The sequence below is a fragment of the Musca autumnalis genome, unplaced genomic scaffold, assembly GCF_047663935.1.
Source record: "Musca autumnalis isolate F117 unplaced genomic scaffold, ASM4766393v1 scaffold_5, whole genome shotgun sequence".
Taxonomy (NCBI): Eukaryota; Metazoa; Arthropoda; class Insecta; order Diptera; family Muscidae; genus Musca; species Musca autumnalis.
Window position 1 is genome coordinate 123,694,827 of NW_027412088.1, and position 24,025 is coordinate 123,718,851.

Sequence of the window (24,025 nt, forward strand, 5' to 3'; positions counted from 1 at the left end):
TGTCTATAGATGGAAGTTTTAATTCACACAGGCTCAGGATATATTCCTGTCCGCAAAGTCGAGAGGTACTTGTTGAGATTTTGACGAAGAAGAACCTGTTTCCGATCAGGTTTTAGATTTCGTTTGTCGTCACAAGGTCCTTTACCGAAGCAGGAAAAATTAACATTTCTAGAAATGTGCATCCATTGAAAGTACTTCCCAAAATACAATTGCTGTGGGTTTCTATGACGTTCTCTTCTGGTTTTATCCAAAGAGTAATCGACAGAAAAATCTCTGAAGATGAAATTCATTGTAATTTTGAAATATTGGAAATAATATGTAATAAATCAATATATATAAAGTAGAAAAATCTTTGTACGTTTGTTTGTTTTAAGTTTATGGACTCAAAAACCGCTGAACCGATCTTCCTGAAATTTTCAGAAATTTTCAGAGTATATCACTACATGGCCTGAAGGTAACATAGACTATACAAACTTCTAAAATTCCGCGTTGATCCGGAGATATAGCATCAGAATCGGAGGTACCTCCAAAAAATTTAGATTTTTTATGCAAATATCTATAGAATGGTAAAAGATAATGTCTCCAAATTTTGGATGTGTGCAGGAATTTGGTCTAGAAATAAATCGGACTAAAATGATCTACAACTGAATTCGGTTCAGATTTGTATATAGCGCCTATATATAATTTCGGCCGATTTCATGTATTTTATGCATTTAACACGCTATGTATGTCCAATTTCAATGAAATTTGGAATGTGTGACGGAATTGGGTCTAGAAATAAATTTTTCAAATTATATTGGAATCGGTTCAGATTTGGATATAGCTCCCATATATATTTTCGTCCGATTTCATGTATTTGATGCACCAAACACGCTTTATATACCCGATTTTAATAAAAGTTGCAATGAGTGACGAAAATTGGCCTACAAATAAATTTGTCAAAATATATTTTACCTTATTCGTGGTAGCGAAGCGCACCGGGCTTAATAATCCTGATTTTATAAACATTCGAAAGGTCGAACAAAACATAAAAATTTGACAGAAAAATCCTTTTGTCCAATAGACATTTACGACACTGCGGTGGAACAGAGATTATATCATAAAAAATGGTTGATACACATAGTTTTTTTATTGCAAATTTCAAACATAATAAAGAATTTGTAATTGTTATGAATTTCAAAATAGTTCATTATATGGTAGTACGATCATCCGCCACCCCCTATCCGCCGGTGGCAGGGACGTAGCCAGGATTTCATTTCGGGGGGGGGGGGGGGGGGGGGGGCCACCTGACCAAAATTTGAAAGTTCATGTTAACGAAAATGTCTTATTTAGCAAAGATGTAAACCTTATTTTAGACTTATTCTACTGATAAAATAATTTTCAATATTATTTTTTAGTTTATATGGCGCAAGATTTCTTGGCCAATTTTATCTTGTTTTTAGAACTTTTTTGACAATATGTCACAGTTAATATATGGTCAAAACAATGAATATTTTAATAATCCTATATATTTTTGGGCGTATCAATTCAGTGATATCACTTCGGTAAGACCAAAAGAAAGCGAATACAACGGAAAACCTTAGAAATATCATAACATTTAATTTTCAAATATCTTAACATTATAATTTTCAAAAATATGCAAAAATCCGATGTCTACATATCGCAAAGAATTTCTGAAGGCCGAGAACTAATGCTGAGCAATAGTTAGTCTATCCATCAAGAAATTCTAGCACCTAATCGCAGTTATGTAAATGACAAATTCTGTCGCCCAATCGTGCTTCTGTCAATAGACAAATTTAGGCGTCCAATCGTCGGACTTCACTTATAGAAATTCTGGATCTTCTCATAGATTTATCAGGAACAAGGGAATCTCTGGAATCCAGTCTTAACTTCGTTTAAAATGAAATTATGTCGCCCAATCCAAGGTCTATACATGTATACATTATTTTACCAAAAATCCATAAACACAATTTTTCCCAATCTTCATTTTTTATACTCTCAGCCTTTAGCCAAAATGTGCATCATCGAAATGATGGATTTGGGGCCAAAGTGTGTTTGGAAGAAATCTGTTTCAGAAAACTTGGAGTCGACATAGCTATGTCCGTTCACCTGGGTAGCCGCCTGGGGAGCACGATAATTCTCAAACAGATCAACCTTTCGGCAAACCTTCCGCAGAGTATTTCAAAAAATTTCAGCTAAGTGCAGTTTTAGACCTCTCTGGATAAGCTGTGTAAGCTTAAGACCTCAATGGTCATGGCTTCACTTCCTTTATGCTAATAATTCAGTTATAAGAAAAAAGAAATAAAATAAATAAATTAATAAATAAAGAAACTCTCTGGAAACGCTTTGCTTTTTTGCAACAAGTGTTCTCGGGGCTTCTATTAGTACCGTACAAGTTATTTGGCAAGTCTATACTTCCAAATAAGATGCCCCGAAAGCTGTAAAGAACACCTACGGAAATAATGTGTAGTGGCTAGTGCGCACGACAACTTTCGAACCGGATACTGCGTTGGTCCAAACTTTGTTTATCACAATATTTCAGCGCGCCTTATATATACAAAATTCGATGATGGTGCTTTTCGGTCTACTTCTTCTGGTATTTTCTCCCCAATTTTCAAGAATTTTAGCTAAAGTGGTATGCGCGAGTTTCTTGAACGGAGCAACAGATTTGGTCCAAACTTGGGATTTAGTAATATTGTTTCCAAACTTAGTTTTTGCTCGAAAATGGGCCATACTGGGGTACCTCTCTCACAAACCTTCAAAATAGTTGTTTAAGTGCACTTTAGAGCGGAATTAAGTTTTTCGTGGGCAAGTCCATATTTCCTGACATAAGAGTTATAAGGTGAAAGTTATACTGTGGCGAACTGAAATGACCGGTGGCGCAATATCTTTCAAAAGGAACGACTCCCAAAATAAGATCTACTCTAAAAATGAACTATGTCGGTCACGTCCATTTCTTCATACCTCCTCCGCAACACTTGTGATCAATGATAAAAATCCATATTTTGTTTGCAAGTTCATACGTCCGAAAATGGCTACAAATTTCTGAAAATCTCCTAATGCATAGTTTTTGGGTTTAAGGATTTTGGCTGTGTAGCCGCAATTCGATCTGTCTATAGATGGAAGTTTTAATTCACACAGGCTCAGGATATATTCCTGTCCGCAAAGTCGAGAGGTACTTGTTGAGATTTTGACGAAGAAGAACCTGTTTCCGATCAGGTTTTAGATTTCGTTTGTCGTCACAAGGTCCTTTACCGAAGCAGGAAAAATTAACATTTCTAGAAATGTGCATCCATTGAAAGTACTTCCCAAAATACAATTGCTGTGGGTTTCTATGACGTTCTCTTCTGGTTTTATCCAAAGAGTAATCGACAGAAAAATCTCTGAAGATGAAATTCATTGTAATTTTGAAATATTGGAAATAATATGTAATAAATCAATATATATAAAGTAGAAAAATCTTTGTACGTTTGTTTGTTTTAAGTTTATGGACTCAAAAACCGCTGAACCGATCTTCCTGAAATTTTCAGAAATTTTCAGAGTATATCACTACATGGCCTGAAGGTAACATAGACTATACAAACTTCTAAAATTCCGCGTTGATCCGGAGATATAGCATCAGAATCGGAGGTACCTCCAAAAAATTTAGATTTTTTATGCAAATATCTATAGAATGGTAAAAGATAATGTCTCCAAATTTTGGATGTGTGCAGGAATTTGGTCTAGAAATAAATCGGACTAAAATGATCTACAACTGAATTCGGTTCAGATTTGTATATAGCGCCTATATATAATTTCGGCCGATTTCATGTATTTTATGCATTTAACACGCTATGTATGTCCAATTTCAATGAAATTTGGAATGTGTGACGGAATTGGGTCTAGAAATAAATTTTTCAAATTATATTGGAATCGGTTCAGATTTGGATATAGCTCCCATATATATTTTCGTCCGATTTCATGTATTTGATGCACCAAACACGCTTTATATACCCGATTTTAATAAAAGTTGCAATGAGTGACGAAAATTGGCCTACAAATAAATTTGTCAAAATATATTTTACCTTATTCGTGGTAGCGAAGCGCACCGGGCTTAATAATCCTGATTTTATAAACATTCGAAAGGTCGAACAAAACATAAAAATTTGACAGAAAAATCCTTTTGTCCAATAGACATTTACGACACTGCGGTGGAACAGAGATTATATCATAAAAAATGGTTGATACACATAGTTTTTTTATTGCAAATTTCAAACATAATAAAGAATTTGTAATTGTTATGAATTTCAAAATAGTTCATTATAAAAACGTGTTAGGGAAAATATACAAACACTTAAAACCACAAAGAATAAGCAATCCTTTTACATTTAATTGTTGAATTGCTCTTATAAAAATTTCAAAAACAAAATATCACAAAAATGTTTTTTCTGGATGTTGTTTATAAGCCAAAGTATTGGACCTAACATGTTACAAACGTTCAATAAATACAAATAAACGAATTGTTCTGAACTCAGTAAAACCTACAGTCAGCCTAAAATTCCGATTAAACGCTTAATCAACACCTTAAAACTTAACAAGAACTATGCATAAAATTGCTCAAAAAGCCTAACTTGTTCATTATTTTTATATTTTCAAATATGTTGGACAATAAGTATACCAATGTAGTTAACTAATTCTCTGCAATACTTCCAACTACTTTACATATTTCTTGAACAATTTAAAATAGTTTAAAATTTTACTCAAAAATTAAAAAAATGTGTAACATAAGCTAATATCCTATGGGAACTAAAATCATTTCGGGGCTACGTCGGTGGCCGGTGGGGACGCGCCTGGTAGGTGAACTAACAAACACCCTCGGGCGATTTAAGAGTTCTTGGAAGTAATTATTAAATGTATCTGAAGATATGGTTGAACTTGTTTGAAACTTTTGATTCTTCATTTGCTTTCCACCACTGCTTTGAGTCGCTGACGTGTTTTTTTGTATCTATTAGATTTATATTATGTTCTTGTTTATTGTTTTTGCATATTTCTTTGTATCTCTTTACGGAGTCTAAATATTTCCTCTTGGTTTCAGGCGTAATATTCTTATTGTTGCTTTTCAGTAGCGAAAACACTTTCTGTCGTGCATGATGACACTTATAATTCTACCATGGATTTTTGGCTCCAAGTTCCTCCAGTGTTAGGTCGTTGGATCTGCTTAAGGATTTTTGTTTTAGTTTTGTACGACAACTGCCTGCTTGGTTTTCATTCCATGCTAGCTTGTGCAATAGATTTAGACGTTTGTTGTCGGTATATTCTGTTGGTATTTTTATTCCCAACTTTATTGGCAAGTGATCTGACCACGTTGCATCTTCCACTAAAAATTCTTCAACAAGATTTAAAATCTCCTGGGACACCGCACAAATATCATTCATAGATTCGCCTACTGATTTCCTTCCTCGTCTCATTTTGTCCTACCATTCAAAATTAAGAGGTTATTGTTTGTGCAAAGCTCTATTAGTTGGATCCCTTTCTATTTATAGTTTTATCCTTAGGGCTATTATTTTGTACGATAACTGCCTGCTTTGTTTTCATTCCACGCTAGCTTGTGCAATAGATTTAGACGTTTGTTGTCGGTATATTCTGTTTGTATTTTTTTCCCAACCTTATTGGCAAGTGATCTGACCACGTTGCATCTTGCACTAAAAATTCTTCAACAAGATTTAAAATCTCCTGGGACACCGCACAAATATCATTCACAGATTCGCCTACTGATTTCCTTCCTCGTCTCCTTTTGTCCTACCATTCAAAATTAAGAGGTTATTGTTTGTGCAAAGCTCTATTAGTTGGATCCCTTTCAATTTATAGTTTTATCCTTAGGGCTGTTTTTATATGTGTTCTTTTACTATCTTATGGATTGGAATACGCAAAATAAACCAATTTGGAGGCATTAAAAATATAATTTTTACATTGAAAGTTAATGCCAAGAAGCTCCTCATTGAAATTCAATCATCACTTTTAACTTTAAGTTAAGCGGAACGCTCTAAATCTTCGGTAAATCCAAAATATAACAAAAGAAGACTTGTAATAATGGGGGTTAGGCTTTCTTTTTCCTGGTAGACTTCATTTAAATCTTTTGTAATTTCCCCTATTCTTGAATTAAGGTCACCTATTAAAATCGGGTTGCTAACGTCATTTTCTTCGAACAGTTTACACATCTTATTAAAGTCGTTTGTCCATTGAGCGGGTATCCAATACTGGGGTATGACAGTAAATAACGATCCTGGGTGTGTGAAAAATTGATAAGTATGCATATTTTCATATGTTATAATACGATGCATTAAACCCATATTTGTAACTGTTTGCTTTATACCGAATATTGTGCCACCGATCCCACGCCCATATGTGTGCTCTTTTATTACAAGTATGTTATATAATGTAAACCCAGGGAAGTATTTTTTAACATTTTCAAATTTATTTTCTATGAGATGTGTTTTAGTTAAGGTAGACCACGCATATAAGAAACTCGGAAAAATTCGGCAAATTTGTTCTTATATGTGTGTTTTTCTTACATCAATTTATTTTATATACGAAACTAGTTTGTTATATGCGTGCATTTAGAAGAAAGGTAGACCAAAAACAAGTTAAACATTGTTTATTTGTTAAGTATTTAATTAAGTTTAATGAAAAGTAAAAATAAAGCAAAAAAGATTTCATTTAGGAACAATAACAAACATAAAAAACAAAAATTCATTGTTTAACATAGAAATTCATGTACTTTGTACTTAGGCTAGTAGCTCAGTCTTTAAAGAAATATTCGTTCATTTTTTTTTTCTGGATAAGGGACTTATCTCTTTGGTGATATAAAATATTTATAATATTTAAATCATCCGTATCCATATATTGTTTAAGAATAAATAAAGCATTGATGGCTTCTTTTCTAGTCGGTCTTGATGTTGTTTCGATTTCATTACACTCGTCTTCGGATTCACGATCGTGTACTTCACTAATTATCCATCCAATCCACCAAAACAATATCGATTTTCAAATTCATTTACTGACCCTAGAATTTAAGTATATTCATCTTCCAAAGTGACTTCTTCGACCTCTAGGTCACCTGAATTATCATCTTTGTAAATTCGAGCCTTCTTGAAGCAGTTTTTTATGGTGTCTGGGGTTACAAGCCACCAAGATCGTTTTATTATGTATAGCGATTTTAGTACGGTTATATCTTTGAGAAATTGATCCATATAACCACATTCAATAGCCAAAATTTGTTCACGTATTAGGTTTTTTCTATAATGGGTTTTAAATTATTTAATTATTCCTACGAATAAATGAAGGAACTGAAAGATTCATTTTCGGTAAATATACATTTTGATAATCCTTTTATTCCTATTTACCTTGATCCAATGTTTGAATCGATCTGGTGGTACATGGAGGTAGAAATATGATTTCAATATTCTCAGGTGTGTAGTCAAGTTTATGGCAAGACGCGTTTTCAATGAGTAGTTAATTTTTTTCCACTTTTTTCTTGAGATTCTCGCTCAATTCTTTAATGATTTCACTCCATATAACACTGGACATCCAAGCTTTCTTATTGAATTTGTAGGGATTAGGAATATTTTTCCGCGAAAGCATCTTGGTTGTTTATATTATCCGATTGAATAAACATATTTATCGGACCTGGTTGCATTTGTTATAAATAACAATGTTAACCTGTCTTTTGGTGTCTTGAGCCCACTAATTTTTTCATTCCTATAGCAATATGACCCATTCGGCAGGGCCTTATAAAGAAGTCCACTTTCATCGGCATTATGTCTTCTAAATTATATTTTAACAAAAATGATGGCAAAATTTATTCTTTGAAATTGCTTTCTTTTGCCACCACTTTTCTTGATTTTCCACTTTGTATTTCTTTTACAATTTTCATTTTTGCTTTCATTGTCAAAACATTTCTTTTCTTATTTGAATTCATTTTTGCGTGTTCACAATACCAAAAAAGCAATAGACTGAAGATAAATCTAGAAAAAGAATGAAGCTTGTTATGTAGAACGAACATGTATGACCAATACTTATGTGTTTGATTGAATATTAGAACTTGTCGTTAAAAATATTTTCAAACTCATTCATACTACATAGAGATGAGAAATGGGTAAATACTCAAATGGTAAATACCCATTAAAATGGGTAAATTGGGTAGAAATGGGTACATACCCGGGTATTTACCCAAATTGTGGGTATAAACTACAGAAACTAAAATCATGAAATTAGATGCGACAACGCATTGTTTTACCAAATTTTAAATGACTATGAATAAAATTACCGTTTTTGGATACGGAGCAAGTTAAAATATGATAAATTTTGGTCCATATTTTGATAAATCTCTCAAATATTGTGACATTAAATTTTCGGTATTTGACAGCTTTGAAACCAGTTTGTTGTATATATTTTTGCAGAAAATCATAAATGCTGGATCGAAATCTAAACTTTATGATATATCAGATGGATTAACCCACGATTTCAGCGGATAATCTTGAGATTTGCGTCCTCCTCAAAAAAAGCTATAAATTTTGCATTCTTCGCTAACTGTTTCGCACAAGCAACTCCAGCGACCGATTTGACGTATAAAAAGTTTAGTCCGCGTGGTTTTAACGCTTTTCTGGTATTCTTTTTGATTTTCTGTCTGACAGAAAAACAAAATTTTGATTTAATAAAATTTTATTTACCCAAATAAACACCAAAGAAAGATATTTATTTGGTATTTACCCAAAACCTGGGTAAATACCGGGTAGAATCCCATCTATATTCATACACATGTTACATGTAGTTTTTGTTTGGTGCGACTTGCGACCATTATTCACGAATTTAAGTGTTGTCAATGTTCTTATATAAAGTTATTGTAACGGTGATTTTCAGATTTGGTGTTTCAAACGTATTTCTTACAGGCGTTTTTTCTTATATAAAATGATTATACAATGACGAATGTGGTAAAAGGCATGGTGTTTTGAAAAAAAGTTTCTTACATACGTTTTTTTTTTTTTCTTATATAAGATGTGCTTATATGCGTGGACTACTGTAGTATTATAATATCGTGCTTGTTTATGAAAATAAAAAAGAAGGATGTAGGTATTTGTTTTTCATTCCATTAATGTTATAAGACTGAATTGTGAGATTTAGCAAGGTAACATTGGGTGCTTTAATTAGTTTTTTGATGGGGTTTCGGAGGGTAGATGTTCGTAAGTTATATCTATGACAGTGATAATGTCGCCATAGATATTCTTTAACTCTTCCTTATTCTTTCCAGCTATTAGTTTCCGGTCTCTGTTTCAGGAGAGCCATGTGTCCTTGATTCTCATTCTATCTTCTTTGACAGTAATTCTATATTCTTTACTTATTGTCATTATTTTTGTTTTGAGACAAAGTGTAAGCCTTTTCAGTTGTTGTCTTAAGGTGCTAAGTCTCGTTCTATATATATATATATATATATATATATATTGTTACGGCATTAGGTTTAACCAATCTCCGTCTAGACGTTGTTTTATTCCCCGATAAACAGGGTTCGTGTTAGATTACAATGCTTTCTTTACTTTATTACACTTATTAGGAACTGACTGTTATAGCTAAGTACACAGCTTTACTTTACTTCTTTACTAGTCGACGTTTACATTTCGCGATAAAATTCACAACTGATCACGGTTTGCCCGTCATCTGATATTTATATGCCCACATTCATCGTTTGGAAGTATCTACAGCATGCATCTGGCAACCTCGAGAAGCCTACTAACAACAAACACACAGACGCACACTCGCACCAAGCGAACAACCGTACTCACATACATGGGGGAAGATAAATACAATTGCACACTAATGACGTAATTACAACAACAAACAAATGCAAGAAATAGCAACTAGGCGATAATTGAATGATTATGGCAAAACAAATGGAACTAGAATGATGAAGAGAATTCTACATTTTAGTTGTTGTTGCTTGAATAAAGTAACTGTGTAATAGAACTTTACGTTACAATTCAAATTATTAAATTAACGGATATTAAACTAATTAACCTAAACCTATTAGTTACATTCGTAACAATATATATATATATATACATATATGAGCCGACCAACTTTCTACTGTTTCGAATGACATCTTCAGATTCCTGTACGGTTGCAAAATCGACTACGACGCTCATCGTTTCGTTCCTTTCGAATATTTTCCGGGCCGATTTTACATTTGTTGGGAGCTCCAGTTTATTAAGTAGCATGTTCTTGCCTTCCTGTAATGGTTCGTTAGAACATCTCAGCCCTCTTACAACTTTATATTTGCTCTTGCATCCATATTAAATCCATTTGGTTTTCTTCACATTCTCGGCGTAAATTTTTCAGCTCTTGTTTCAATTCTTGGTTTTCTGTTCTCAACTTGTTCATGTCGGAGCTCATTGAAGACATTTCTATTTTAACCTCTTCTATGTCTTTCTTCGTCGATAATGTTTTCAACTTCTCATCGACATTTGAATTGATAGTGCTGCTTATGAGATGTATTAATTCCACTTGTTGCAGGGGTTTCTATGTCGGGAGATATTTCATATCAAGAAAATATATACATCAATTTTGCCAACAAAACAACCAAATATTTTTGAATAAATTGTATTGTTCTTTTTTCAAGTTGATGCATGAAAGTAACATGAAATTTAGTTTTACACGAAAGGTCTTAAAAAATCCATCCCCGCATTTTCACATACAACATCAGGAACCTATAACTTATCCTGATGACGTTATTTTAGTTTATAGTGCTAAAATACGTTATTTTACAAACACAGATCAGGGTTATCAATATTTTCTCTATATATATTCACAATAGATATTTCATCGAGCACAGTTTGCATCGAGCACACATAATCCTCTGAAAGAATTTATTATGAAAAACATCAATAAAATATATTTTCCGACCGCAGATAACGAAAATGTGAATAACAACGGTAGAATATGGTCCTAAATCATATATAAAAAGCGAAAGCTTCTGGAGATGTTACATATTATAGCTACAAATTTCTTTTGTTTAGAGACTCGTAATGAAATTTGATTTGGAACATTTCTTCTTTTGATGCAATCCCCAATATGTGAAGTATTTTAGGAGATTTTGACTCAGTATTGAATAAATTTTAGTTAAGAGTCTAAAAGTTTAACAAATAATTTCTACCTATAAATATCTAATTTTGTAACGTCATTTTCTTAACAAAGTATTTTACTTAGATATCAAGTTTGTTCTGAGACTTACAGTGAAATTTTGTGTAGAACTGAATTTCTGGTTACTTTTATGCATCAACTCGAAAAAGGAACAAGACAAATTTATTCAAAAAATATTTGTGTGTTTTGTTGACAAAGTAGATGTAATTATTTTCTTGATGTATATTGTAAAAACATATTATTCGGCAACATATATTGAAATTTAATAGGGAATATTTTTGTCTTTGACGTTGTTGAAGCGACTTCAACAACTAGCATTAAGAATTTGAATTATCATAAATGAACTATTTTTTGAATTACAACTGAAACTTGTCCTAAACGATCTGGTAGCCTCAAATAGTAAAGCTTTTCCTCAATTCTGAGAGGCTACCATTTCATATCTTTGCTGTCATTTTTCTTTTGCTGAATTGTAGCCAAAAAATTTATGCAAATGGCTGCATTTTTCATCTCACATGAATAAATACCGCCTCGTCATCAAGACGAAATATTTACAGTAAAATAAAACCTTATTTTGTCTGCAACAAAATAAATCGATATCTACCGCTTTTCATTTGCTTCTACTGTTTGCCACCGCTTCTTTTCTCTACACGCTACAGTCCGCTAAACGGCTAACTCTTCCAAAATTGTTCATGGTCCTATCGAGCCTCTGAGGGATAAAAGAATCTTTTTGGATCACGTCCACCGCTATCATCTTGTCATTTCTTGGAGGAAATCTTGTTTAAGAAAGTTGGAGACGAGGTATGTAAGACTTATTAAAGTGTGAGCATATAGGGTTCTTGCTGTTGGTATTCAAACATTGAATGAAACGCTTGTTTCACCACATAAACGCTACTGATAGCTTTTATCCAAGTTTTAATTAGCGGGTCTGCGGTGGCAACTCTTCAATTGTTAAGCGTTTTGTTGGGAAAATAAAAGGCAGTATTTTTCTTTGCGGTGTGAGGTTTATTGGATGTTCCTGTTGCTTCAGCTTTTGTACGACAAGTAAATTTGTTTTATTTGTTAGACATTTTGTGTAAATACCGAAACGTTTGGAATAGAGAAGAAATGACAGACAGCCTTTGCTCCAGTGAGTGAAAGCTCATTTGGATATAAGGTTGCCATATTATTGAAATAAATATCAGTTGATTGTCGACTTTAACTTTAAATTTAAACCTAATTGACATAAAAATGTATTGTATTATGAAAAGTTGTTGAACTCGCTTCAACATGCCGGGCCCTCTTGCGGTAACGCAACTTAGTATTTGTAGTCTCCATGTATCATCTAACTGATGGCCGGGAATGGGCAGGATTTGATTAAAAGTAGTAGTATCGATTCAGTGCATGACGTAAGAACTTATTATATGTGTGAACATAAGGTTAGGAATAGTTAGGAATAAAACAATACAGATGGTTATCTTGGCTTCATTGAAGAAAATTTCGGATTGGCATGTAAGTTAAACTATTTTTCCGAAAGTGATATCTTGATATTGAAAAAGTTCTTTATAAGATTGCTTGATGATCTGGTGGTAAAGATATATAATCAGAACTTTCATCCGTAGCATTGTGAAGTTGTGGTTTAATTTTCTTAAACGGCGTTTGATTTAGAGCTTTTTGCCTGTTAACCTTTTTTTGGGGATTTATTTAACGGTTGGGCTATGGAATCGACATTTGAAACCCAGTGGGTTCATTAAATCCGGTTGATTGCAAACGGAGTATTACACACACAATTCAACGAAGAGTGCTTTTATTTAGAATTGTTGAATACATGTGTGGTACATTCCACAAGGAATGAGACTCAATGTACCAAAGTAACTTCAAAGAATATTATTGGAAATGCTTGCCTGTATAGTATAGTTGTATAATTATCAAAACGTTTTTCTCCATGAAATCTGTCGGCTTATTGTGAGTTGATGCTGATACATATGTAAATATATATTTTTAGTTTCTCGTTACTTCAGACCGAATGGTTTGTTGGGATAATTTGAAATTACATGAAAGATGTACATATGTAAACCAATAAAACAGAATGTCAAATTTACTTTTTGGTTTTTTTTGTATATCTTCTTTTTGAATATTTATTGGAAGTATACGCAGAGTAATTGACCTTTGAGATCCAATAGATTTATTAAACCCATCTATATATAAACGTACTATAATTCAATGCCAATTGTGTTCGAATGGAGTTAATCTCTTTCGATACTATGTTGTAACAATTTTTATGAATGTTACAAGCTGTTTTGCAGGCAATTTGCTTCAGAGCATTTCATTAATTTCCAACAAACGTTTACATTCAATGGTTGTTTGGCCTTAGATCTATTTTGAAACAATGCAATATTAACAAATTAACTACTCGATTATTATAATGCATCTTTGAAACATATTCCACAGGTTTATACTCATTCCTTAATTTTAAGAATGACACTAAATTGTCTTCATTGTTGCTTTTTATCATCACAACAATTGTTGCCTTTTTTCTTCTTAAATGTACTGAACACTATTTCCTCCGGAATCTGCAGAAATTTCTCAATCGGCAAATTTTGAATAAAAGACAATATTCAGTAACATTTTGCAATAAATTATCACGTAGAAAGACAACTACTGTAGACTTTGTAAATACGTTAGTTGTCTTATTTGTTGTAATTCAATTCAAATACCTTTTTTGGTTTTTTTACTTTTGCTGCCGTTACTGGTGGAATTGTTGTATTTCTCCTTTGTCCTAAACGATCTGGTAGCCTCAAATAGTAAAGCTTTTCCTCAATTCTGAGAGGCTACCATTTCATATCTTTGCTGTCATTTTTCTTTTGCTGAATTGTAGCCAAAAAATGTATGCAAATGGCTGCATTTTTCATCTCACATGAATAAATACCGCCTCGTCATCAAGACGAAATATTTACAGTAAAATAAAACCTTATTTTGTCTGCAACAAAATAAATCGATATCTACCGCTTTTCATTTGCTTCTACTGTTTGCCACCGCTTCTTTTCTCTACACGCTACAGTCCGCTAAACGGCTAACTCTTCCAAAATTGTTCATGGTCCTATCGAGCCTCTGAGGGATAAAAGAATCTTTTTGGATCACGTCCACCGCTATCATCTTGTCATTTCTTGGAGGAAATCTTGTTTAAGAAAGTTGGAGACGAGGTATGTAAGACTTATTAAAGTGTGAGCATATAGGGTTCTTGCTGTTGGTATTCAAACATTGAATGAAACGCTTGTTTCACCACATAAACGCTACTGATAGCTTTTATCCAAGTTTTAATTAGCGGGTCTGCGGTGGCAACTCTTCAATTGTTAAGCGTTTTGTTGGGAAAATAAAAGGCAGTATTTTTCTTTGCGGTGTGAGGTTTATTGGATGTTCCTGTTGCTTCAGCTTTTGTACGACAAGTAAATTTGTTTTATTTGTTAGACATTTTGTGTAAATACAGAAACGTTTGGAATAGAGAAGAAATGACAGACAGCCTTTGCTCCAGTGAGTGAAAGCTCATTTGGATATAAGGTTGCCATATTATTGAAATAAATATCAGTTGATTGTCGACTTTAACTTTAAATTTAAACCTAATTGACATAAAAATGTATTGTATTATGAAAAGTTGTTGAACTCGCTTCAACATGCCGGGCCCTCTTGCGGTAACGCAACTTAGTATTTGTAGTCTCCATGTATCATCTAACTGATGGCCGGGAATGGGCAGGATTTGATTAAAAGTAGTAGTATCGATTCAGTGCATGACGTAAGAACTTATTATATGTGTGAACATAAGGTTAGGAATAGTTAGGAATAAAACAATACAGATGGTTATCTTGGCTTCATTGAAGAAAATTTCGGATTGGCATGTAAGTTAAACTATTTTTCCGAAAGTGATATCTTGATATTGAAAAAGTTCTTTATAAGATTGCTTGATGATCTGGTGGTAAAGATATATAATCAGAACTTTCATCCGTAGCATTGTGAAGTTGTGGTTTAATTTTCTTAAACGGCGTTTGATTTAGAGCTTTTTGCCTGTTAACCTTTTTTTGGGGATTTATTTAACGGTTGGGCTATGGAATCGACATTTGAAACCCAGTGGGTTCATTAAATCCGGTTGATTGCAAACGGAGTATTACACACACAATTCAACGAAGAGTGCTTTTATTTAGAATTGTTGAATACATGTGTGGTACATTCCACAAGGAATGAGACTCAATGTACCAAAGTAACTTCAAAGAATATTATTGGAAATGCTTGCCTGTATAGTATAGTTGTATAATTATCAAAACGTTTTTCTCCATGAAATCTGTCGGCTTATTGTGAGTTGATGCTGATACATATGTAAATATATATTTTTAGTTTCTCGTTACTTCAGACCGAATGGTTTGTTGGGATAATTTGAAATTACATGAAAGATGTACATATGTAAACCAATAAAACAGAATGTCAAATTTACTTTTTGGTTTTTTTTGTATATCTTCTTTTTGAATATTTATTGGAAGTATACGCAGAGTAATTGACCTTTGAGATCCAATAGATTTATTAAACCCATCTATATATAAACGTACTATAGTTCAATGCCAATTGTGTTCGAATGGAGTTAATCTCTTTCGATACTATGTTGTAACAATTTTTATGAATGTTACAAGCTGTTTTGCAGGCAATTTGCTTCAGAGCATTTCATTAATTTCCAACAAACGTTTACATTCAATGGTTGTTTAGCCTTGGATCTATTTTGAAACAATGCAATATTAACAAATTAACTACTCGATTATTATAATGCATCTTTGAAACATATTCCACAGGTTTATACTCATTCCTTAATTTTAAGAATGACACTAAATTGTCTTCATTGTTGCTTTTTATCATCACAACAATTGTTGCCTTTTTTCTTCTTAAATGTACTGAACACTATTTCCTCCGGAATCTGCAGAAATTTCTCAATCGGCAAATTTTGAATAAAAGACAATATTCAGTAACATTTTGCAATAAATTATCACGTAGAAAGACAACTACTGTAGACTTTGTAAATACGTTAGTTGTCTTATTTGTTGTAATTCAATTCAAATACCTTTTTTGGTTTTTTTACTTTTGCTGCCGTTACTGGTGGAATTGTTGTATTTCTCCTTTGTTACTTCTCTTGCTTTCGTTTTCTTCTAGTGGATTTTTTTTTAAGTTTTGTCAAATTATGTTGGAATTCCTTTTGTTGTTAATGTACACATACATTCTTGATTACAGTCGAAATCGCTTATAACGTCGTCGTTTATAACGTCATATCGGTTATAACGACCATATCCAAAAGTCCCAAATCTCTGGGGCCCTTTATAGTCCTATCGCTTATAACGACATATCGGTTATAGCGACAAATTCCGTCGGTCCCTTGACCGACGTTATAAACGATTTCGACTGTATTTCCTTATTATTTTTTTATTGTGCAATTATGTTTTGTAATGTAATAACTTTTTGTCATTATTATGCCAGTTTATAATTATAAACAAATTAATTATTTCTGCATACATCCGCGTAATATCCAGTTCAAGTGTGCGGTTCTTGGCGGCCATAGAAAAATGAAGATCTTTGTCAGCTACAGTAACGAACCAAAGCTGTCATTTGCATGAGTCTGTTTTGTTGTTGTTGTACTTCGTGTGTTGGTATGTTCGACTTTAACTATTAAAAGAGAGTTGACCACACTCACTTGTTCTTGGTGTTCTGAGTAGGAAATGAATGTAGTTCGGTTGCGGCGGTTGAAGTTGGGTAGGGTATGTTATGCACACACAACTATACGTACAAACAAAAAGAGTTGGCTGACTTCTAACAGCGCTGTTGGCGCAAGCGGAGGTAATGTAGAAAATGCTCAGTATGCGGTACGTATGAATGAACTTTTAGCTCTGTTCCATTACGTGCAATAATCTTCAAGTTTTGCCACTTTTTACTCGAAAAGCGTTCCTTTACTTCTGACACCATACAATTCATTTGTGAGCAGTTTACAAGTTTTACTACTTTTGCCGGTTTTACCATTTACAAAAGTGAAGGAACAGACCATATGTAAACTTTTCATTGTAAAGAGATCAGTGTGCAGCGCCTAACAACCGGTGGTGTTGACGACTGCTGACGTGCAGTGTGAGTTGAGTTGGCTTACAGAGATCGAAGTTCGTTGTCAAAAGTCGCGCATTGTTTGAATTGTGTCGTCTTTTGTATTTCTGTTAACCAGACTTGGTTTATATGTGATGTGTGTGTTTTTTCTTTTTCAATATCTCTTTTTTAGGACATACATAGGTGGGGAGCGAAAGAGGACAGGTTGTTCGTAGTTCAGCTGTCAAGCTTTGTGGTTCGTTTGTTCTTCAGTTCATCAATACAGTAAACCACGCAAACAAAATGTGTGACGAAGAAGTTGCTGCCTTAGTTGTTGATAACGGTTCCGGTATGTGCAAAGCCGGTTTCGCTGGTGATGATGCTCCCCGTGCTGTCTTCCCCTCAATTGTCGGCCGTCCTCGCCATCAAGGTGTCATGGTCGGTATGGGCCAAAAAGACTCATACGTCGGAGATGAAGCCCAAAGCAAACGTGGTATCCTCACAATGAAATACCCCATTGAACACGGTATTGTCACCAACTGGGACGATATGGAAAAGATCTGGCATCACACTTTCTACAATGAATTGCGTGTCGCCCCCGAAGAACATCCCATCTTGTTGACTGAAGCTCCCTTGAACCCCAAGGCTAATCGCGAGAAGATGACACAAATCATGTTCGAAACCTTCAACACACCCGCTATGTATGTAGCCATCCAGGCTGTATTGTCATTGTACGCCTCCGGTCGTACCACTGGTATTGTGTTGGATTCTGGTGATGGTGTCTCACACACTGTACCCACCTATGAAGGTTATGCCTTGCCTCACGCTATCTTGCGTTTGGATTTGGCTGGTCGCGATTTGACCGACTACTTGATGAAGATCTTGACTGAACGTGGTTACTCTTTTACCACCACCGCTGAACGTGAAATCGTTCGTGACATCAAGGAAAAATTTTGCTATGTTGCTTTGGACTTTGAACAAGAAATGGCCACCGCTGCCTCCAGCTCCAGCTTGGAAAAGAGCTACGAATTGCCCGATGGTCAAGTCATCACCATTGGCAATGAACGTTTCCTTTTCCCAGAAGCATTGTTCCAACTTTCCTTCTTGGGTATGGAAGGTATGCGGTATCCACGAAACCACTTACAACTCCATCATGAAGTGCGATGTTGATATCCGTAAGGACTTGTACGCCAACACTGTCTTGTCTGGTGGTACCACCATGTACCCTGGTATTGCCGACCGTATGCATAAGGAAATGCCATCATGGGATCAATTAGATGATTTTATTTCCAAGAGATTAGATATGATCGAGTCCATATATGACATGAGGAAACCATCCAACAACAACCACAGTTCCCACAAAGTCAATACGTACAATGCATCTACTGACACATCTCATAAGGCATGCAAAGCATGTCACCAGGATCATTCTTTAAGATCTTGCTCCAAGTTTCGTGCCTGGTCATATTTACAAAAAAGAACATTTGTTTCTGAAAACAAAATCTGCGAGAACTGTTTGTCATATGGACACACTTCTAAGAAATGTAAAAGTAAATACTTGTGCCAAATCTGCAAGAAACCGCATCACACACTGTTACATTCTGGTGGAGACAATCATTTCCAACCAAATTCGCAAGTTCCAAGATCAGCATCCGCGTCTTATCACATTGAGGCTTTCGACAATGAATTGCCTACCACATCTGCGGCGGCTTACTCCAATACATTTAATGTTCAAAATAATTTCCCACAATCTGGTCAAAAAACTGTTTTACCAACAGCCTTGGTGGATGTAGAACATCAAGGTATTAGTTTCACTATTAGAGTCTTCATCGACCAGGGATCACAAGAGTCCTTTGTTGCTAGCCGCATTATAAATCGTTTCAAGTTTCCGACAACGAAATCACATACGATGATTTCAGGTCTGGGTGGAACGCTTTTAGAAAATTCTTCAAAGACATGCGAAGTAACGTTAATGTCTAGGAAATCAGATTTCAAGGTGACCGTTTCCGCTATCGTGATCACAAACATGTATCACTTAATGCCCGCTTCCCCAACCGCAAGACTTTGCTCACCTGAAATCTCTGGAGTTAGCTGATCCTAACTTCTTTAAACCCGCTCCTATTGACTTCCTCATCGGTAGCGATTTACTACCAACAATTATGAAACCTGGACTTGAAAATAATGTTTCTGGAAATTTGTTGGCCCAAAATACGGAATTTGGGTGGATCCTTAGTGGCAAGCCCGTATCGCAATCTGTCGTTTCATTTGCCTCTTGGACTGCAACTATTGATCCACTTAATAGTCAAATACAAAAGTGTTGGGAAATAGAGAATGTTCCCAGCGAGAAACCCATGTCGGCTGAAGACGTGTGGTGTGAGGATTTCTACAAAAAGACTGTGAACCGTAGATCTGATGGTAGATACATAGTAAAGCTTCCGTTTAAACAACACATAACCCCTGATATGTATCTCGGATCCTCAAGACGTGCAGTGTTTGCGGCTGTAATGGATACTGCGGTAGAGGTTGTTGTAGTTGTTGCCTTTTTATTGCCCTTCGTGCTTTCGAGTTGAGTCTCGTAGGATTAGTTGGATACAAATTCGCATTTGATTCTGATACTGAAGTTCATGCTGTTGTTTCACCCTCGTGTATAAATCAGCCCTTGGTCTGTTATTGCCATACATTCCTACGGTGTTACTTACAGCAATCCTTGGTGTTGGCGTTGGATGCAGCATAGTGTGATGGCGCATTCCACAAATTTCACAATTTCTTTGAGAAGAACACGAGCGTACGAAGTGTGATTTCCCCAAGCAATTTATGCAATACTTATGCACTCTAACTACGTATTCTCTCTGAACGGGGGTCATTTGTTTAAACGTTGGACACATTCGTAATGGATGATTATTAAAACATAGCATGCAAAGTTCTACTGATCCAGCATTCATATTGCGTACTTCTTAAGTCGACATGAAAATAGAAAAAGAAAGAGGAGAGAACAGCCCACATTCGCGGGTGTATTATAATAAATATAATTTATATTACTCTCATACACGTGTATCAATTAAGAACTACTACTGACAGGAAGCACACAAGGCTTAACTATAGGTCGATATATATTACCTGTAGATGTCTTTATTTTTACCACTCTTACATGACAATCATTTCCTCTATTAACGTCGATGACTCTTCCCATTCTCCATTCATTTGGTGGTAGTTGATCTTCTTTTATTAGTACGAAATCGCCTTCTTTTACATCACCTTTTGGATTTTGCCACTTGTATCTTTTATGTAATTCATGAAGGTAATCGGTTTTCCATCTCCTGCTAAAGTTTTGATGAAGAATCTTTAACTTTTCCCATCTATTTATTATTGATAAATTATCGTCTGGGAATTCCGGTGCAAATATTAAGGATCCACCGCGAAGAAAATGTCCAGGCGTCAAAGCTTCCAAATCATCAGGATCTTCAGATAGTGGTGTTATGGGTCTTGAATTTAAAACACTTTCAATTCTAACTAGAAGTGTACTAAATTCCTCAAAGTTGAACTTATGTTCCCCAATAACCTTTTTAAAATGCAATTTAAAACTTTTAACACCTGCCTCCCATAAGCCACCCATATGTGGAGCTCCTGGTGGTATAAATTTCCATTCAAAACCATGCGCTGAGTATTTCTACAGATTTCTTCGGACGAACTCTTTAAAAAATGAATATATTCAGACTTCAATTGACGATTAGCGCCTACAAAATTAGTACCGTTGTCTGACATAATTTTTTTGGTAAGCCTCGTCTTCCTACAAATCGTATAAAAGCCGCCAAAAATGCATCTGATGATAAATTGGAGCAGGCTTCTAAGTGGATTGCTTTTGTTGAAAAACAAACAAATACAGAAGTATATGCTTTCTGATATGGTGAATTTCGCAAAGTTCCACTTTTTATCTGGAATGGACCAGCAAAATCTACCCCTACATAAGTAAATGGCAATGTTAATGAAGATCTTTCAACTGGCAACGCCGACATAATCTGTGATTGTAAATTTAGTTTGTATCGGGCACATACTACACAGTTATGAACATACTTTTTTATAGTTCGTTTTAATCTTGGAATATAAAACTGTGTTCTTACGGTTGCCATCATGAGTGATATGTCTTCGTGTAATAGTGTTTTATGAACAAAATCGAGAAAAATATTACAGAAATGTGATGAATTTGGAATTATTATTGGAAATCGTTCATCGTATGTCATCTCTGTGTTAGCCAGCCGACCATTCACTCTAATTACTTTGTTCTTATCTAAAAATGGGTTTAGAGATCTTAACGTGCTATGTTTTGAAACATTTCTAGAATTAATTAAATCATCATATTTTTGTGAAAAGTAAGACCTCTGTGTCAATCGAACAAGAAGCATGTTTCCTTGGTTTAGCTCTTCGTGGGAAAGCATTTTTTTAATTTTATCCCATTCTTCTTTTGTATATAACTTGTCATTTTATTTCTGTAATTGTAAATTTGGTTGTCTGTCTATACAAATGGACGATTTGTTTTTTAAAGATCTATTTAAAAATCGACTTATATAACCAGCCACCCACAGCGCCTTGTTATAAGAAGAATACCTCGATACTAGTTCACTTTCAACAATCGTAGTATTAAACACCGTAGCGTTTTTCTTTTCCGGTGGCTCTGGTAAAGTTAAATTAGATTCTGGCCACTTATCTTCAGGACTTAATAACCATACTGGACCATTCCACCATAGCGAATTGTTTACTAAATCCTTTGCACTACTGCCTCTAGTACCAAGGTCAGCAGGATTACATTTTGATGAAACGTGCTTCCATTTTGCATTTTCAACATTCTGAAATATCATTGTTGTTCTATTTGCAACATATGTATTCCAGGAGGATGGGTGCTTTTTTAACCATGCTAATACTATGGTTGAATCTGTCCATAAATATATGGAATTTACATTGAATTTTCCGTTTAACATTACACTCTTTATTAAAGAAGAAAGTAATACAGCCCCACATAACTCTAACCTTGGCACACTTATCTTTTTTAATGGTGCCACTTTACTCTTAGCCACTAACAAATGCACATTACATCGTTGCTTATTTTCTGAACGTATGTATAATGTAGCACAGTATGCTTTCTCAGACGCGTCGCAGAAACCGTGTATCTGAACGTTGTTTTCTGGACTAAAACATACCCATCTTTGTATCTTTATTAAGTGTATATCTTCGAATTCTTTTACGAAAGTTCTCCACTTCCAAAAAATGGAAGGCGATACTTCTTCGTCCCATTTTATTCCGTCCAGCCATAAATCTTGTAAAAGAATGTTCGCCTGTATAATTAGAGGTGATAACCAACCTGCAGGATCGAATAATTTTGATACTGCAGATAGTTTTTTTCTTTTCGTTATAGAATTTGCCAGCTCAAATTTATCAATATTGTATGAAAACGTATCTGTAGCTGCATTCCACTGAATGCCTAACGTTTTTGCGCAACTCATATCTTCTATTTTTAAAAAATCAGAATTTAATAAATTTTCCTCAGGTATTTGAGATAAAGAACTTTATTATTCGCTGTAATTTTTTTTTGCGGAAATCCAGCTGTCTTTAATGTCAATAAAAGCTGATTTCGCGCGTCCAATTCAGACTCAAGGGTATGACCGCCAGTCAAGATATCATCAACATAAGTTTCATTTCTAAGTATTTGTGCTGCAAGGGGTTTATCAACTTCTTCTTCAGAAGCTAGCTGCAATAATGTTCTTATCGCTAGATAGGGTGCACAATTTATCCCAAATGTTACTCTGTTCAATTCATAATCTTCTATTTCATTCGGAACACTGTCTCTGAATAATATTCTTTGAAATGTCAGATTTATGTAGTATTATTTGACGGTACATTTTTTCAGTGTCTCCGTTAAATACATATTGATACATACGCCAATTTAAAAGTACGGACGTTAGATCATTTTGTAAAATTGGGCCTGTATGTAACACATCATTTAAGGAATATGAGCTTCTTGTTTTCCGCGAACCGTTGAACACAACTCTCACTTTTGTGCTAACACTATCAGGTTTAAAAACTGCATGGTGAGGTAAGTAATAAGAATAATACTTTCCATCATTCTTAAATTCTTTCGAACTAACTCTGTCCATATGGCCGAGTGATAAATATTCATTTAAAACCTCATTGTATGTAATTTTCAAATCACTATTCTTTTGTAATTTTTTCTCCATATTTTCATACTGACGCTTTGCTATGAATCTGGATGAATCCAAAAATATTGCGTTAGGGAATTCTTCTTTAAAGGGCAACCTAACAACATATCTACCGTCCTGCCTACGATAAGTTGTTCGAGTATAATATCTCTCGCAATATTCGTCAGCTTCTGATAATATTTGGGGTGAATGTATTTCCTCCTGTTCCCAGAATTTCTTAAGCAGTTCTATAATATTTTCTGACTCCTCTGATATTTCTATTGTTGCTAAGGAATGTTCTTGGCGTATAATTGGACCATAAATGTACCAACCGTAAACAGAGTTCTGGGCCACCATATTTCCTAAAATATTCCTTTTTACATCATCTAATATAATGTATGGTATTACGTCACTCCCTATCAGCATATCAACCTGAGCAGAAATTAAGAACCCTGGATCTGCTAGTTTTAGATTTTGAATATCTGTTAAATCTGACAACATAGCGGTTTCGGAGGGTAAAAGGCTTGTTAAATGCTTTACTACTATTACTTGCGTTTTCAGTTCAAAATTTCTTTTATTATTACATAACCCAA

At 34.5% G+C, this 24,025-nt stretch overlaps 1 protein-coding gene across 1 annotated transcript; it reads left to right on the plus strand.

Moving 5' to 3' along the window:
* Positions 1 to 17,488: 17,488 nt before the first annotated feature.
* Positions 17,489 to 18,495, plus strand: LOC141405054 (actin, cytoplasmic A3a-like). Its single transcript, XM_073989033.1, has one exon. It carries the CDS (start codon positions 17,548 to 17,550, stop codon positions 18,412 to 18,414), a length of 867 nt encoding a protein of 288 aa, XP_073845134.1. The 5' UTR covers positions 17,489 to 17,547; the 3' UTR covers positions 18,415 to 18,495.
* The last annotated feature ends 5,530 nt before the right edge of the window (positions 18,496 to 24,025 follow it).

Bases quoted from the DNA above. Each gene is read 5' to 3' on its own strand.
- LOC141405054 (XM_073989033.1), top strand. From the start codon at position 17,548: ATGTGTGACGAAGAAGTTGCTGCCTTAGTTGTTGATAACGGTTCCGGT.